The 18025-nt window shown below is 39.9% G+C and overlaps 1 protein-coding gene across 2 annotated transcripts in view; it reads left to right on the top strand.

Moving 5' to 3' along the window:
• The window catches only part of NAV2 (neuron navigator 2), a 323173-nt gene that overhangs the window by 189833 nt on the left and 115315 nt on the right, over positions 1–18025 (top strand). For both annotated transcript variants that reach the window (XM_063117361.1, XM_063117362.1), the window contains one exon: positions 13075–13197. In XM_063117361.1, the coding sequence (XP_062973431.1) occupies positions 13075–13197 (123 nt within the window). The remainder of the gene's footprint in view (positions 1–13074; positions 13198–18025) is intronic.

The following is an 18025-nucleotide window of genomic DNA, read 5'->3' as shown; positions in this document are numbered from 1 at the left end:
TAACCATAGTGGCTACATAACCACAGGTTAAACACCCTAACTAACCATTTGCTGCAAAAGGGTTAGTGGACTAACCATGGCTTAGCGGGTCATCTGAACAGAGTCATAGGCAACGAGGAAAAACAAACAAACCTGGAGATAAGCAATGATAAATCGCTAGTCAATTCCCAGCAGCTGCATCAAAGTCCTGGAAAGGCCATTTGAAAAAGTCAGCCTGAATCCTTCATGCACTAAAAAGAAATAGTGTTATTATTTACATTCCACAAGATGCTTATCCCAGATCAATGGCGCCATGATAGAAGAGGCCCAGCTCGTTCCTACGTCTTTTCTCACCGTTTTAAAAAGGTCCTCTGTGAAGGTTCTCTTCTCTACTGGATCTTGACAATGGCTCCCACAAACTAGCAGCAGAAGAGCAGCCAAAGTTTGGACTGGTCTTGTTGGGGAAACTTTTTCAGTGAACGTACTTAAATGTGAAAAGTACAGACATCCTTTTAAAATTGGACTTGTGGTGAGGACTTTGCAGTGCCATCCAAAATGTTTGAGGAACTAGCCAGCTGGCAAATGGGAGAAAAGTTCAAAAGTTTAAGTTGCCAAGGGAACTCAGAAGAAGTTGTTTTGTGCCAGTAAACTGGGAAGTGAGGTGGTGGTGGGAGGCGTGTTGTTTTTTTCTTTTTTGCCTAGGAGAGCACAAAGTTGAATTTCCATTTGTGGTAAGCCCCATTTAATCCTCTATTAAGAACAGTTGCGTAAACAAAGCTTGTACACTGAACGTGAGTGTATAAAATGAATTTTCTGACCCTTTCCTTGTTGCAGAATAGCTGAGCCATTGAGTTAATTCCTGAAAGATAATCTGAGAGAAAACAAACCAGGAATTATTTTAATTGATGGTTCATGACTAATTTATTCATTCATTAGATGTCTTCTGTTTGAGTTTAGAAAAGGCAGTTATCTCCATCTGTTCTTCTTAGCCATGCTGAGGTTCAGCAATTAAATTATTTTGAGGAACTACAAATTTACACGTTTGCATAGATGTCACAAAGTTTTAATGGCTCTTCTGGTTTAACTCCTCAAAACATACTAAAGTATCTCAGTATGTCGTTTACACTTTGTATTCCTTTGGGTATTTTCTACAAAGCATTTCCTTTTATTTATTTGCTATTGGTTTACCCAGTTCTTCCACAAAAGGTGTTCTGTAGTGTCTGGCGAGTTGCTGCCAACTTTTCAAGCAGCCTCTGTAGCTATGCTTTTAACAGTAACGTTCTCTGCAGCAATTAGTAAGTGGTCATTATCAGCATGCTATGAAAATCATCACCTCGCCTTCTGCATATCAATCCACTTCTAAAGTCATAACTACAGAGGCTGCTTGAAAAGTTGGCAAACCTGAATTCCTCTTTCTGCCCATTATACCACACTGGCTCTCTTGAGAGATTTATGATTGTTAGAAGCATATTATCATCATGATACTTGGAAAGATAGAAAAACAAGTAAAACAGGCTAGCTATCAGCTGAGACACACTAAACGTTATTGTGATTTGTATTTGGCTATAAGTGGGTAATTCTCATGGAAGGTGTGTACTCACGATTATATGAGGATTCATAGAAGCTGGTCACTATGCAATAAATTTCGGACAACTAGTCATTAGAATAGAGATCCGTATCTTCAGTACTTGTTTCAACTTGATTGTGTGCTAGATGTTCACAGACTTTGTTGTAACAAGCCTGCCAAAGTTGCCAACAACACAGTATAAACAGTTTTTAAAAATATGACTAACAGCTTTCTGGCTCTTTTTCTGTGGAGCAGTTATTTCTGCAGAGCAAATTAAGGAGAATTCTGCCATGGTGCTAGATCCAGAAGTATAAGAGAGAAGCTACCTTGGGATGTGGGAAACCAGTTTTCTCTGTTTTCCTTATTGCAGCTTTTTCCTGTGTGAACTTGCAAACCATCAAACCCATGGGCTGATGGTGGCTCCCAATTATTTGTGGGCCTCTAGGGGACTTTCATATATCCAGTATTTGTGGTCTTACTGCACTTCTTCATAAGCATAGTTAAGGCCCACACAAGACCATTGAAAGTGGAGGTGGGAAAGGGAGAATGCCTATGTCACTATGTCTGCATTACTCCTATGCTTCCTTGTTACAGAGATATATAGTAGTGCAGCTAGGACTGTATTTGGGGGCCTGTCATGGATTAGGGCCACATACCCTCATCCTCAGAGGATCCTGACCCTTTGTCCTCAGAAGAAGAGGTGCTAGACTAAATGGTTCAGATAGACAACTTGTTCATGGAAAGGCATCACAAGGTTTTCAGCTCCCCAGGACCTAGTTCCTGTGCTCAGAGGACATCTCATTACCACCCCTAGACACTAAGGATTTTGCCCATGAGGACACTAGCATGCAACAGTTGCTCCCACATCATAGCAGCCTGAGGTTGCTAAAACAGGCCAAGCAACTTTAAGAGACCATGCCAGTAGTTATAGTATGACCATCCATCAAACTCTAAAACCATGCCCACGGACAGGTGCTCCTCCCCATTTAGGACTGGAAGTCCCGCCCTAGCTGGAAGTCCCGCCGGTGGAAAAAGAGGGCACCTGACGGGGATCACATGACCCAGCGGGTCATGTGACCCCTCTAGGAACTCACCAGACTACAGTGGACCAATAGGAAGGGGTTTTAGAGCCCTAACCCATACGGGGGTGCAGAAATCCCCCTAGGTTGGTATTTCCACCCGGATTGCCCCTGTAGGGCCCACCTGATAGGAGGAATTTTACAAGTGGCATCAGACAATATAGAAGCAACCCCCTTTTGCTTGCCCAGACATGTTTCCGCTGGGTCATGTGATCCCCATCAGGTGACCTCTCTTTCCAGCAGCTGGACTTCCGGCTAGGGCAGGACATCCAGTCCTAAAGGGGAAGGAGCACCTGTCAGTGGGCGTGGTTTTAGAGTTTGATGGATGGTCATACTAAGAGACCATGCCTCAGTCAGTATAGAGGTGAGGTCAACCAGCCTAAAGTCAGTCAAACTCTTATTTAAGTCTCAGTCTTTCTCTGCTTCCTGTTGGAGCAACATACACTCAACCCTGTCTGACTTTGTGCCACATCGCACTTTTGGTGGTACTGCTCTCTTCCCATTTTGGTTACCTGAAAAATCTGACCTAACTTGAACTCTGGTCAAGAGTTGATCCACAGCAAGTCCCTGAAACCCTGGCTCCAGGACATCAGCAGGACCCACAGCCGGAAACAGTAAAGGGCCCTGCATCCCAGAGGGACCCCCAAATTATCACCAAGAGAGTGGCAGGTACAGCCTGTATTTTGTTCCTGTAATCATGATGGTGCTATGATTTAAGTGAGTTTAAAATGCGAAACTGCACATACTCAGATTTTATTTACATTTTTTCAGCCTGGTGCAGCCAACAAGCTATGCTGCAAGACTCATGTGCTTCTGAGTTTCCTTTAGTGCTGGCAGAGTGAAAGTCTTGTGTTGCTGACAAACTCAGTGAAGAGGAAGAGATATGAATGGCAGGAAGTTTAGGGCAAGGAACAGAGCAAAGAAAGAAAGAGACAGAGATAGAAGAGAAAAGGTAGGAAACCATGAGATGGGAATGCAGAAAGACAGTATTTTGGAGAAAGAGAAAAGGAGAAGGGGTAACAGACACGCTCTAAAAATTATTCCAAAATGCACTTCGCAAGACACGATTATTTTTCCTGGGAACGATCCAACAGATGTATGGGTCAGTCATACTAACATGCACATGTCTATTAGATCAATTCTGATTGTGCTGCTGGAAGCTTGTTTGTACACTTGACAATGGTAACTCCATAATATCATTTCCAGCTCTTCCAGAGTACCCAGGAGAATTAAGATGCTGGACTTAATTGCCTTACTGCCCTCCTTTAGAGGGTTATGTGTATCCTCCTACCCAGCAGGGAGGACTTTGGGGGGAGAAGAAGAAAGGTGAATTACTTTTATGGGAGGGGCTATCACCACCTATGTGCCCTTTGCAAAATCCTTCCTCCTAAGGTTCGTGTCTGCCAATGTCTATGAATGGCAGGAAACAATGAAGAGAATTGTGTGAACATGTCTCAGTGAGAAGACACAAACTGACACTGTTGCATACACTAGAAGAAGAAGAAGAAGAAGAAGAAGAAGAAGAAGAAGAAGAAGAAGAAGAAGAAGAAGAAGTAGTAGTAGTAATAATGCTGGGAGGGGGTTGTTGCATGGCGGCGCTTTTTCATAAGCTCCCCTGCCCATTCACACTTTGCTTACAATAAAGATAGTGGACTGTGGGCTTTTAACCACCACCCCTTAAAGAGGCTGTGGTGTGGAGCTTCGAAATGCTTTGAAATGGCAGTGGCGGTACTCCTGGGAGTAACAGTGTGTGGCCCTTGTGTTCCCATCTGCAATGCACGTGGCAGTTGGCCAGCATTCTGAGTGCTCCAGAAAAGACAAAGTCAATTAAAAGCCTTTGGGTCACCATGTATATTACAGCGGGCAACAGCAATGGCTGGGAGATTTAGGACACAATCCTGTGCTGGCTGGGGAATGCTGGGAGTTTTAGGATTTTTTTCTGTCTAAAAAGTATAATGGGGCAGCATCCTCCTGCAGGGTCCTGGAGTTGGTCCTATGGTCGGTGGCTAACAATATCATTAATAGTTTTTCTTCAGGTTTGAAATATTTTATTTTTATTTATTTATTATTGAATTTATATCCCGCCTGTTTTCCTCCAAGGAACTCAAGGTGGCGTACATAATCCTCCTCCTCTCCCTTTTATCCTCACAACAACAACCCTATGAGGTAGGTTGGGCTGAGAATTTGTGACTGGCCCAAAGTCACCCAGTGGGTTTTCATGGCTGAGTGAGGACTAGAACCCAGATCTCCTGACTTCTAGTCCAACACTTTAGCCACTACACCACACTGGCTCCATGTTTGTGCTTATATATATAACCTTCCTTATTTATCTTCGTAGATAATCAATAGCATATTATTGAGAATATATATTTTGTAGTGTAATCTAAGTCCCAAATGGCTTTTCCCACTTCTGGTAACTAAGGCAGCCGTAGTGGCACAGCCAGTATTCAACAAATGGAGCAGAAGTGGCATATTATTGTAGAAAATATAAAACATGGTTCAGATGTTACGCTTTCACCTGTTCTAGCATATTAAGCCTCTTGTCTTTTGTTTAAATATTTTAAGCAACTGTCATTTCTCTTAAACACCTGTCATTCCTTTTTTTTCCCTTTTGGAGAAAGTACAAAAGCACATTATTCATAGTTTTTCACATTTTTAGTTGGACATGAATAATGTTCTGATAGTAGAGGCTGGTGGCTACTTTGATTTCTGTGGGAAGCTGAAAGTTTTGACTATAAAGATGCATTTATTTTGAATGCCATTTTTCTTTGTTTGTGTTAGGTCTGTCTGAAGAGGCAAAAAGTTATATTTAAGATAATGAAAACTAAAATGGTACCTATCCCAGTATTATAATGTGCAGATTTTATACTGACTTGGCCTTCTTCTGGCTATGCCCACTAGGCTTTACTTTCTTCCTGTTCTCACACTTTATTTTGTGGCATGTTAGACTCTCTGACACACTCCTCCAAGGTGCTCAAGACACTGGATCAAGAGCCTAAAAGCAGAATATGCAGGTTACTGGGAATGGAAAATATTTTTTTACGATTTGCTAAAACGGGGTTATTTCTTTGACATTATCTGTCAGCTGTAAACTAGTCAGTGGCATCCAGAAGTAAAAACTTTGTCAGGTGGGGGGGATGCATGTCTACTCAGAAGTAAGTCCCATTGAGTTCAGTGGGACTTACTCCCCGGTAAGTAGGTATAAGATTACATCCCGAGTGTGCAGCCATAGTGGTATATGGAAAATCCATTAGGTATTTAATTTTTCATTGCAATGCAAAGCTACTTTATTTATTTATTTATTGCATTTAGATCCCGCCTTGTTTCCTCCAAGGAACCCAAGGTGGTGTACATAATCCTCATCCTCCTCTCCATTTTATCCTCACAACAACAATCCTGTGAGGTAGGTTGGGCTGAGAGTCTGTGACTGGCCCAAAGCCACCCAGTGGGTTTCCATGGCTGGTTGAGGACTAGAACCCAGATCTCCGGACTCCCAGTCAGAGCAAAGGTTGAGAAGAGGATCTGCCTTTCAGGCATGGGCAGCTAACTGAGGGCAGGGGAGCAGAAGACAAAATAAATACAGTTCACTCATGCCTTTGCTTTCCCTGATTTTCTGTAAAGTATAACTTACTGGACAAAGTTTACCCTATTAAACTATAGGCACAATCCAACCAAAATCCCATTTATTTCAGTGGAGTTAACTAGTGTTTAACTCTCCCACTAAAATCAACAGTGTTTCAGCATATTTAACATTGGTCCAGTCACGCTGCACATAATTTTAATGTACAGCTATGATTTTTAGTGTATACATCTAAATCTGTAATGTTTGAATGTGACAAACAGGTGTATCATACCTTTTTATAAGTGTATAAGTGCATAAGTGTATCATACCTTTTTCAGAGAGCTGTAGATCTCTATTGAATCTATCCTTTTTGACAACCCCGTGGTTGCAGTATAAATGCATGTTTGTTTGTCTTTTGGAAGTTCATTGATGCACTTAATGACTGTAAAAACTAACACTTTTAACCTGATCTTTTACATAACTGCATTTACTTCTTCCATTTTAAAGTTGATTTCTGTAAACTCCTCACAAACAAATGTTGCAATGAATGAAGGACTTGAAGCAAGCCAGTTTCTCTTGGTGCCATTGAAACTGGACTCCTTGTTTATGCAGTGGAGAGAAAAGTATTGTGTCTTGTCCCCATGGACAAAGCAGAACTGAGAATAGCCCTGTCCCTAGTTTTTACTAGCTTAGCAACCTCTTTGTGAAACCCCTGAGGGGCAATTGTCTATTGTTGTTGAACCCAGTTGAGACTTACAAAGCTGACTTACATCCATTGCACTTTTTTCTTTCCTTCCTGTTGCATGTGAAGTTTAATAATTGAGTCAGGCATTGCAGTCAGGTTTTATCTGTTGCAGCTGACAGTGTGAATAACACAAGTGCTTCAAAAAGAGAGAGGCAGAAATGAGTTCAGTGCTTTTGTGGCCATGAACTGTTTTTTCCTAGTCATTGCAAGATTATCGACATAGGAGTAACTACATTCCGATTGCCTGTCTGATGGGAAGGCTTCTTTTCTCTCTTCCATTGACAAAGATGAGTCTCTAGAAGAAAAGTCCGTGAATAGCAGTGAACTTTGCAAAACTGAAGGACAAATTCAGACTCTTCAAATAATTTGGTCACTGTTTTCAGAACTGCAACAGAAGGACTGAGAGGAAATAGCTCTTCTATTCACGGCTTAGTAAAGTGTGTTATTTTACTGAACGTTTATCAAAGGTATCAACTTCATTGTTTCCCTTTTGTTTATTTGTTGCACATTTGGACTGTGTTGTCAGATTGTATTGAAACTAGAAGTGTGTGTGTGGGGGGGGACACACTAAATGTTTCAGGGAGATCATGCATACCCTATTTCTTCGATTCTAAGACGCACTTTCCCCCCCATATAAACGTCTCTAAAAATAGGGTGCGTCTTAGAATCGCGAGTGTGTCTTAGATTTTTTTTTCTGTTGGTGGTACTGAAATTAGTGTGCGTCTTAGAATCGATGGCGTCTTTCAATCGAAGAAATACGGTAGTTGTCACCATACTATATATTGGGGAGTTCCCCCCCTTTAAATGTCCATAGCTTTATTCATTCATTCTGATACCTAAAAGAGGTATAGAAATGATGCAGGACACACGGACACAGACAAAGGGATTTTTTTATTTATATCTGTTTGGATATCTGTTTGTTCTGACTCCCCACCACTACCACCTTTTTGGTATTCTTACAGTTTTCAGTTAAATGGATATGTTTTAATTTCAGTCTAATTTAATATGATAACTTTAATCTATACAAATAAAGGATGTTGATAATATTTATTTTACCATGTTGAAACTCTGTGTTTTTAATGCATTTTTTCCGGAGCAGCTCTGTTCATTGCCTTTATTTTATTTTATACTGTCTTTTCTTAAAAGGGAAAACTTGCTAACTGTTCTTCGTTATTCTTATTTACTGCCTGTTAAATCTCCATGCACTGAAAGTAGTTGCACTACATTGGCGCAATAAACTTGAATGTGCATGTGTACAAACAACTGAAAATACACTAATAATCCCAACATTTTAACAGATCTGAAATGTTATGCTAGGACTATGACACTTGAGATTACCAGCCTGCTTTACAATACCACTTAAAGAATTTCCTTCCATTACTCTGTACCCTCACCAGGTAATCTGTTTTTTCTGTGAGAGTTGTTTGTTTGTTTATTTATTTATTTATTTATTTATTACATTTCTATACCGCCCAATAGCCGAAGCTCTCTGGGCAGTTAACTTTGAGGGTAACAAGGTGGGAATTGAATTTGTCCAAGCCACAAGATAAACAACAATGGTTTGGATTCATGCTAAATTCGTTATACTTTAGTCATACTGAAATAAAATAAAGTTAAATTAGTCAAGACTAACTAACAACCTTAGTCTGGATTTCCCTTTAAATAACAGTAACAAGAGCTCTGTTATCATAGTGCACAGTCATAAGTGTGTGTGTGTGTGTGTGTGTTTGTGTGTTAAGATAGTATTCTTTTCTCCTTTTCCTAGAACGTCTTCCTTTTTCTTCAACCCTCAGCTTCCAACTGAATCTTCTGACTCCCTCCAAGTGTCCAAACTGCTCTCAGAACCCCACTGTCCAATCCTATCTCAAAAAACTAAAGATTGAACTACACATTCTGCTAGTCACATTGGTGTAGTTGAGCCTACTATTTTTCTTTACTTTTGTATAAATGCCATTTGGGAGAAGGGGGTTCCCACCCACCCCAATTCCACTGAAATTAATAGAGACCTTTTTTAACCATCCCCTCCCCCACCTGTGGAAGGAACTGGGACAGTGGGGGGAGCTTAAACCCTCCTCTCCTGATGCACCAAGGTCTCAATCCAGATTTGGACTGTATGTACTTATACAAAAGTTAAAAAAACCCAACAACAATTAGCAGTCTCAAGTTTACCTGTAGAATATGTTGTTTGGCCCTAACCCATAATCTCCTTAGCCAGTCAAAACAATAAACACTATTTTATATCATAAATTTCATCTATAGCCTTCTGTTCTTTCTATACCTATACCCATATTCCTCATTTCTTGATCTTTACTGTAAACTGTAATCCATCAATCCCATTATGCCACAAGGACATCTACTCTTTCTATTGTATTTTTAGATGCAAACTGTTGTGCAGTAAAATAGGTAAGGCTATGTAGGATTCTGACTTACAACATTCACTCAGTAAACTTCATCTCTCTCTCTCTCTCTCTCTCTCTCTCTCTCTCTCTCTCTCTCTCTCGTGTGTGTGTGTGTGTGTGTGTGTGTGTGTGTGTGTGTGAACCTGCACTTCCCACACCCCAGTCCATGAATGGCTTAGCTAAATATAAAGTATGAATACTTAATACTCGTACATAATTTCTTAGAACTACTGCATTTGTGGATTGGGGATTTTCCAGTATGGTCCAATGAATGGGATACTGTGTGTGGAATCAGAAAAAAACTGAAATGAAATCTTAGATCAGTCATGAATTTCCTGGGTTTCCCTGAACAACTCCTCTCTCTCTCTCTCTCTCTCTCATTCTCTCCTTCAGTTTTTTGTGTCTTAAATGGGAATAATGACTTACTTGGCAGGGCTGCTTTTGAGCACATAAAGAGTGTCCTGTATAAATTACAGGTAGTAAATAGTACTATCTCTTTTGGTAAGGGAGGCATATCTCATGCCTCCAAATGAGATTAGAAGTTGTGTAAAAGATGGTTAGTCTTGCTCTCTGTTTGGTTCCTACCTGAAAAGTTTTACTGGGGTAGATGGGATACAGATCTGCATCAGCCCTGCGAAAAGACCCAAGTTTACTAGGTTCCCTAGGTTCCTCCTCTTCCTCATTCATTCATTCATTCATTCATTCACACCTCTATACGGTCTGATAGCCAAAAATCTCTGGGCAGTTCATAACATGATAAAGCATAATAACTTTTAAAGCATAACCTTTACCATTAAAACATTTTAAATAGTTTGAAAACAATTTTAAAATGATTAACAATAAATTATAATAATACTCTCAACTTTTTCTAGTTGGTCATTCTAAGAACTATTATTTAACTGTAAAAATTGGTGCCGGAGTTTGCTCTTGTCCTCTTTACTGTCCACCCTTTTCATGTCATGTCTTATTAGACTGTAAGCCTGCAGGCAGGGACGGTCCTGTTTTCATTGCTTGTAAGTCTTTAAGGGAGCAACCCTAGAGAGCATCTAAGGGGCCATAGGATATTTAGGATTCCCCATTCCAAGGTCAGAGGCAGAGCTCTGACCTTGGAGGAGGCAATCAGAGTTCCACCCCCCTCCCCAGCTGACCTGGGGCAGAAAGAATCGCACGTGCTGCTCTACAAGGTTGGGAACTCAACTTCTGGGAAGGAAAAAAGGGGGCATTTGAATGGGCAGGTTGGGGAGGAGGCTGGAGAGGCCAGAATACAAGTTATCCTGTGGTCAAGCCCCCTTCAAATCATCCCAGCAAAAAAAGCCCATCTAGCAAAACATGCAGGGTGGAAGATTGGGGAGGCGGAGAGTACCTCCTCCCCTGCTTCTTCCACCCTGCACTGCATGATAGTAAGCATTTGAGTTCTGGGGCTTATGATCATTGAGGGCGTAACCCATAGGATTGCGGCTGAAGCCACTAATTTTGGTTGAACAGTAGGAGTAAAAAAATGCTTCGAATAAATTAATAATTCTTTTTCTTAAATTCTAAACTTCCTTAGAAACTCAGGTTACTCATCTCTCATTCCTATGTAGTTTGTTATCTACAAGAGGCTGCTCTAACCCTAAAACCAATAGATTACTTTAAGAATGGCAATTGACATTTAAGAAGAACAAAGCATATTTGAGAGGTGATGTCATTAATGGAATCAACATCCTTTTGATACAAGTTTACATGAAGTTTTTTTTTTGCCCCATGTAGAAGTATGTAGATGTCTGCAATTATCATTTACAATGCAAAAAAGGTCAGATCAGAGGTTAGATCAGCAAGACAGCTACTCTGATCAACCTATTGTTTTAGATAGTTTCACATTTAAATTCTTTCCTAAGCATATATTTTCAAAGTTTTGATCATTTGTCATTATGGCAAGCACAGCCTACTGAGGTCTAACCCCTGATGCTGCCGAATATTAAAAGCTAAAGAAAACAAGTCCTCTCCTCTTCCATGGGAGTTACAATAAAATGTCCAGGACCAGAGTGAACTGCAGTGACACTTGTTCATGCTATTATCAATTTCTGGCACAGCAGGCTTCAGTCCAGTCCTAATGAAATCCAGTGCAGAGCATCTTTCTGGATCCATGACCTTTCATAAGTCTCCCAAGAGCCCTTCTCATATCTAGAGGATTCAGTCCAGAATCTGCCATCAGTATCCAGATATTGCTGGAATTTAGTGGAAAGTGTAGCCATAATCAGTGTGCTGTGAAAGTATTTTCTATCTCAAGGATTGTTTGCTTACACCCACAGAGTTGGTATTGGATAGCACAAAACAATAGCTGGAAGATTTAAAATTATGTGTACGCTTGCCAATAAAAGGCATCATTTTACTTTCATTCTCTGTGAATTACACCAAACTGCTATCTACAAGCAAGAGATTAAACGGTGGTTCTTTGAAGAATGTTCCTGAGAACAATTTTCTCCTTGAAGGCTATAACTAAGCACCAGTTCTGACAAGGCTGAGTGGTTTATTGTTCAGCGGCCTTCTGGGAGATGTGTGTCATCTAGGGCAGGAATGTCCTATTTCTATATGCCAGACAGTATTCTGGAAGCCAAAGGTTTTTTGTTTTATTTTTTGTTTTTTTACATAACGAAAGCTGATCAGAATCTATAAATAATGTAAGAACAACCTATAATAAAGGGTTTGATAGTTCTGGAGCTCATATCTTTAAGTGTACTAATGTTGTTCCCCACCTCAATCCAAAGGAGAGGCGGGTAAGAAATAAATAAATATATTATTATTATTATTATTATTATTATTATTATTATTATGTGATATGAGTTTATTGATTTGGAGATGGTGGGTTGAGAATTTAATGTCCTTTAAAGAAGATCCTCTCAAAAGGCATATTGGCAGTGCTTATTTGCTCTTCGGAAGGCTTGTAGACAGCAGAGAAGTAAAATGTTTATAAAAGGCATCTCATTGCTTCTCCAAACAGCTGTCGGCTGGGACATAGCATAGAAAATCCAAAGGAGAGATGTAATATTAACTCACATAATTGGTAACAAGTGTCTTACAACTTCAACTGTGAGCAAAATGTTCATTGCACCTTAATTAAAACTGACAAACCAGATTAGTTGCCAGTTGCACAACAGGGTAAATTAAGTCCAAAGGCCTACAGTTGCCTATACTTGTTTTAAGAAGTGCTACAAAGGAGATAGCTTTTAAGTTGCTCCATACATACACATATAGAGATGGTTTCAATTAGGAAGAATTTATAATTACATACTGTTTCAACAAGGATTTTCTCTAAATGAAGTGTGCAAGAAAAGACTTGGTGGAAGCAGGTTTTCAATATATGCTTAGGTAATCCATGTTATATAAACAATTGCCAAACTGGTTATTTTATTTATTTATTACGTTTTTATACCGCCCAATAGCCGAAACTCTGGGCAGTTATGAAGACAGAATATGCCTTTTTTTTTTTTTATGAAGATAACTTCAAAATCAAGGCAGAAACAAAAATATTAGCAGTCCATTCACAACTGGAAGATTTTACTGGTTGCAAGGTTCTTGACATACTTCCAATATGTTACATGTTTCCTAAAACTGACTTTTATTTGCGATACATAGCAAATATAACAAATGCGTAATCCATTTCAAAATTGGGTTTAAGTAGATTTCACAATATGACCTGTATTTGGACCTCTGTATTATTTTGGTAAACTTGCAATAGTTAACTTTTCCTGGTATTTTTTAAGGTACATGACTGATGGTGGATTGGGCCTTTACACTCGAAGATTAAACAGACTTCCTGATGGGATGGCTGCTGTACGGGAAACTCTGCAACGCAACACCTCACTGGGTCTGGGTGATGCTGACAGGTAAGCCTGTCTTTGTGTCTTTTTACAGTTTGAATTGTGTTCCACTCCAGACTCAAAACAAAACAGGCATGTATCCTTTGAAAGGCTTCTGAGTTTAGCAAGGCAGTGGAATTTTGCCTGGCATCTTTTGGCTGGCATCTTTTGATGATTGAATCAGGATATTCAAGTGGCAGCTACTACCTAGGCTATTTTCAAATCCCTGTAAACATGACCTTTTAAAAAATAAATAAATAAATCGGTTATGAGTTAACAAATGTCTCATATTAATGAATATTTCCATACTATAAACCCCATCTCTTGCCATGACATATACAGGGAGAAGTTAAAGTTAGTGGTAAGCTGATAATAACTTTTGGAGATGCTTGTTGAATTTCCCAAATTCTTTAGTACAGAAAACACAGATTAAAGCTCACTTTTGGTTAAAATGAGCCTTGCTTGGGTTAAAATGAACATTGTTTCTCCTATATTGAAGTATTGAAGCCAGGTAATGAACCCTTAATGTGGCAAGAGGTCAGTCCTCTATTTGAAGGGCTGCCAGGGGACTATCCTCTATTTGAAAGTATCCTCTATTGATGTGTCGAATTCAGATGTAAGAATAAATAACCAGAAAAATTGTTGCCCATCAGTAATTAGCACTTGGACAACAGACTGAAAAGGCAGGGCAGACACACAAGTCACTTGACCACACTAGTTCACACTATGGTGCGATGTACTATATTTCTAGTTAATTTATAAAAAATATTTAAAAATTTGCACCTATACATATAAATTAACATATGAAAATCTTATGCAAAAACATCCTTTTTTGGAACCTCTCTAGGCTGCAGATCCTTCTTTGCCTTAGGTTAGACATACTTTTGTCTACAGTGGCACCCTTTCATTGCAACTGCATTCCCAAGGAAATCTGCAAGCAGGCCTTTTCCTTTGCTTCTGGAAATTAGTTAAATCTTTCTTCTTCCATTACCTATTCTGAGGATGAAAAGAGTCTCTTTTAGCACATTCGGTTTATTTTGTGTTGCTTGTTTTGGTTTAAGTTGGGATTTTTCAAATAAGGATTCTGTGTTCTTGTATTGTATTATTTCTGTACTTTTAATGGTGTTTTTATAAGTTGCCCTGCTGGCCTCTTTGCTAAATGAAATCAATCAATGCACAAACTTCACAGGGAAAAAATATCACACCAAGAATTGTGCCTGGGAATTTAAAAAAGAAGAAGCTAGCCACCCCACCCCACCCCAAAAAGACACCAAATAAGCAAATGAATAAAGAAAATGGTACCCAGTTTTCTTTCTGTGTAGGCAAAACAAAATTAGGACAGACAAGCATGACAATGACAGCCAAGTATTGGGCTAACTCATACATACTACATTCCCACACATTATCATACCTTCTTAAGTTTTAATATAAATATTTGTTCCATGTTTGTGACATTGCAAATTAAATATTCCTTCAGACCTACCCTGATTTTCAGCTATTTTCATTATAGTTAAACACCTTTTAAAGTGAACTCCAACTCAGTTTGACCTGGAATGAATTCATAACACTGATTAAGCCTTAGTGATCAGATGTGTATAGCTATGATTAACTGTTCATTTAGCTAGGAAAAAGCTTGGATTTACTCTAAGAAGAGAAATAGTTAAAAGTGCTGATTCCAACCACTCACCCCCAGCCCCTACACACACACACACACACACACACACACACACACACACACACACACATATATATATATATATATATATATACTTAATGAGGAATGAGGAAAAACAAACTGAAGTTGAACCCATACAAGACCGAGGTGGTTACTGTCAAAGGTCCTAATCTGGGTGTGGAGGTGTGTCAACGCGTTCTGGATGGGGTTATACTCCCCCTGAAAGACTGCGTTCATAGTTTGGGGCTGCTTCGGGATCCGTTGCTCCAAATGACAGCCCAGATAGATGCGACGGCCAGGAGTGCTTACTATCAGCTTCAGCTGGTACGCCAGCTGCGCCCCTTCCTAGTGTTGGAAGACCTAAAGACGGTAGTGCAAGCGCTGGTAACTTCGAGGCTTGACTTCCGCAATGCGCTGTACATAGGGCTACCTTTGTGCCTAGTTCAGAAACTTCAACTAGTTCAAAATATGGAAGCCAGGTTGGTCACTGGTACACCTAGGGGTGACCATATTACACCAACTCTAAAATCAATTCACTGGCTGCCAGTTAGTTTCCGGGCGAAGTATTTATTTATTTATTTCATTTCTATACCGCCCAATAGCTGAAGCTCTCTGGCCGGTTCACAAAAATTAAAACCATGAAGAGCATAATAAAACAACCGACAATTTAAAAACACAAATACAAAATACAATATAAAAAGCACAACCAGGATAAAACCACACAGCAAAAATTGTTATAGGTTAAATTATGAGATTAAAACAGCAGAGTTTAAATTTAAGTTAAATTAGGTGTTAAAATACTGAGAAAATAAAAAGGTCTTCAGCTGGCGACGAAAGGAAAACAATGTGGGCCCCAAGCAAACCTCTTTGCGGAGCTCGTTCCACAGCTGGGGTGCCCCAGCAGAGAAAGCCCTCCTAGTAGCCACCTGCCTCACTTCCCTCAGCAGGGGCTCATGGAGAAGGACCCCTGTGGATGATCTTAGGGTCCAGGCAGGCACATATGGGAGGAGGCGTTCCTTCAAATAACCTGGCCCCAAGCCGTTTAGGGCTTTGAATGTTAATACCAGCACTTTGAATCGGGCACGGACCTGGACTGGCAGCCAATAAAGTTGTAAAAGGACTGGCGTGATATGATCTCGTCGGCCAGTCCCTGTTAGTAGGCGGGCTGCCCTGTTTTGTAGCAGCTGAAGTTTTCGGACCGTTTTCAAACGCAGCCCCATGTATAACGCATACGAGAGGTTATCAGAGCATGGATAACTGTAGCTAGGCTATCTCTGTCCAGATAAGGGTGTAGTTGGTATATCAACCTGAGCTGATAAAAGGTGCTCTTTGCCACTGAGTTCACCTGTGCCTCAAGTGACAGTTCTGGATCCAAGAGCACCCCCAAACTACGGACCCGATCCTTTAGGGAGAGTGCAACCCCATCCAGGACAGGGTAAACTTAACCTACATGATTATAAAGTGTTGGTTATTACCTTTAAAACTCTACATGTTTTGGGTCCTGGTTACCTGCGGGATCACCTCCTCCCATACAATCCACCCCACACACTTAGGTCTTCTGGAAATAATTTACTACAGTCAGCCAAAAGTAGGCTGACAACTGTTAGGACCTTCTCTTCTGCTGCTCCCAGACTGTGGAATGGCCTGCTGGGAGAGATTCGTCAACTTAATGGTCTTTCCGAATTCAAGAAGGCTATTTTATTTATTTATTTATTTTATTTATTTATTACATTTTTATACCGCCCAATAGCCGAATAGGGCTATAAAGACTGATCTCTTCCGGCAGACCCACCCAATCGAATTTTAAGATATTTGACTGTTATTTTAATATTGTATTAGTTTTATATGTTTTAAACAGTTTTATGTAGTTTATGGTTTTTGTATCTCATGTTGTTCCCCTGCCTCGATCCTGAGGGAGAGGCGGGTAAGAGATGATGATGATGATGATGATGATGTAGTTCCACATACAAATTTGTGAAGTTGCCTTAAAGTTAGTCACAAAAGTTTTGGTCTGTTGCCTAAATTTTTTTAGTAGATTGTGAGGAGTATGAAACTTGGGTCCACCTGCATGCAAAGTATTTGCTCCAGCTCTCTGATAATTAATACACAGGCATGGGATGGGGGGAAATGTACACATTAGCTGTTGGTAGAAGTGTGTATTCACATAGTTGACACATTTAGTGAAAGATTTTTGCACAGCTCTTATAGCTGGAATGTAAGCAGATGGGAAGGAGTGTTATTATCTACTTCTTGTAACTCAAATAAGAAGGAAGACAATACAACCTTGAAGTCTCGACCTGTGGTGTTGATTCAGCATCACAGAGTGCATGTAGTCTAGATAAGAGGTTTTTATTATAATTCTGGCTGAAGCTGTTTTGGGTAGGAAGAAAAAAAAGATAATAATGTTGCTGTTCTTTGGCTCTGAAAAAGAAGAATTCTAACATTTTAAAAGTATGTTTTAAGAAGATATATTTTGTATTCCTAATGCCTACTACATTTTTCTTAAGTCAAATTTAAATTAGTAGTACATATGAAACAAATAATAAGTTTCATGTGTGAGCATGGTTATGTCCCTTTAGTTTTAGAGAATTGCAAAGAAAAGGTTCCACCATTATAAGCTTCAATTTTCTATTGCTTATTAAATGATACCCATTGATGCAATAACTTGAAAATTGGCAATCATTATCTACAGTTGTGCCAGATTTCAAAACATTCTGATAAAAATTGCCACATGATGTACAGCAAGTTTAAAAGTGCTGATATAAGTAAAAAAAAATAGATACGGGTCAACTCACAGAAGGATTTCTCTAGCAATACAGTAAAGCTCAGATGCTTCATATGGCAATGCAGGAGCAGGAAAATGTGGGATATCCACTGTCCATCCTCCCTATCTAAATTTAGGCTTAGAAGGTCAAGTGTTGGTGCTGGTGGTGGGTGTTAGAGCTGGAGGAGCAAAAATGTCTTACCCCACGTCCACAGGAAGGACATTGCTGGGGGAGGAAAGGAGAGACATGGGTGATTGCTATTGGTAGTGACTGCATGGTGCCACTGGCTGTGGGTGGGGCTTACCAGGTGTTATTAGCCTGAGGGGGGGCAGGAGGAGGTAACATGAGAAACCCTCCGTTCCTTAAATGGGGTAGTCTTGGGAGGTGGCAATCTTACAGTCGCCACTCAACAGGC

Source organism: Elgaria multicarinata, chromosome 2 (genome assembly GCF_023053635.1).
Source record: "Elgaria multicarinata webbii isolate HBS135686 ecotype San Diego chromosome 2, rElgMul1.1.pri, whole genome shotgun sequence".
NCBI classification, from domain to species: domain Eukaryota; kingdom Metazoa; phylum Chordata; class Lepidosauria; order Squamata; family Anguidae; genus Elgaria; species Elgaria multicarinata.
The sequence above is the reverse complement of the archived record's forward strand: the minus strand, read 5'-3'. Positions and strand labels throughout refer to the sequence as shown.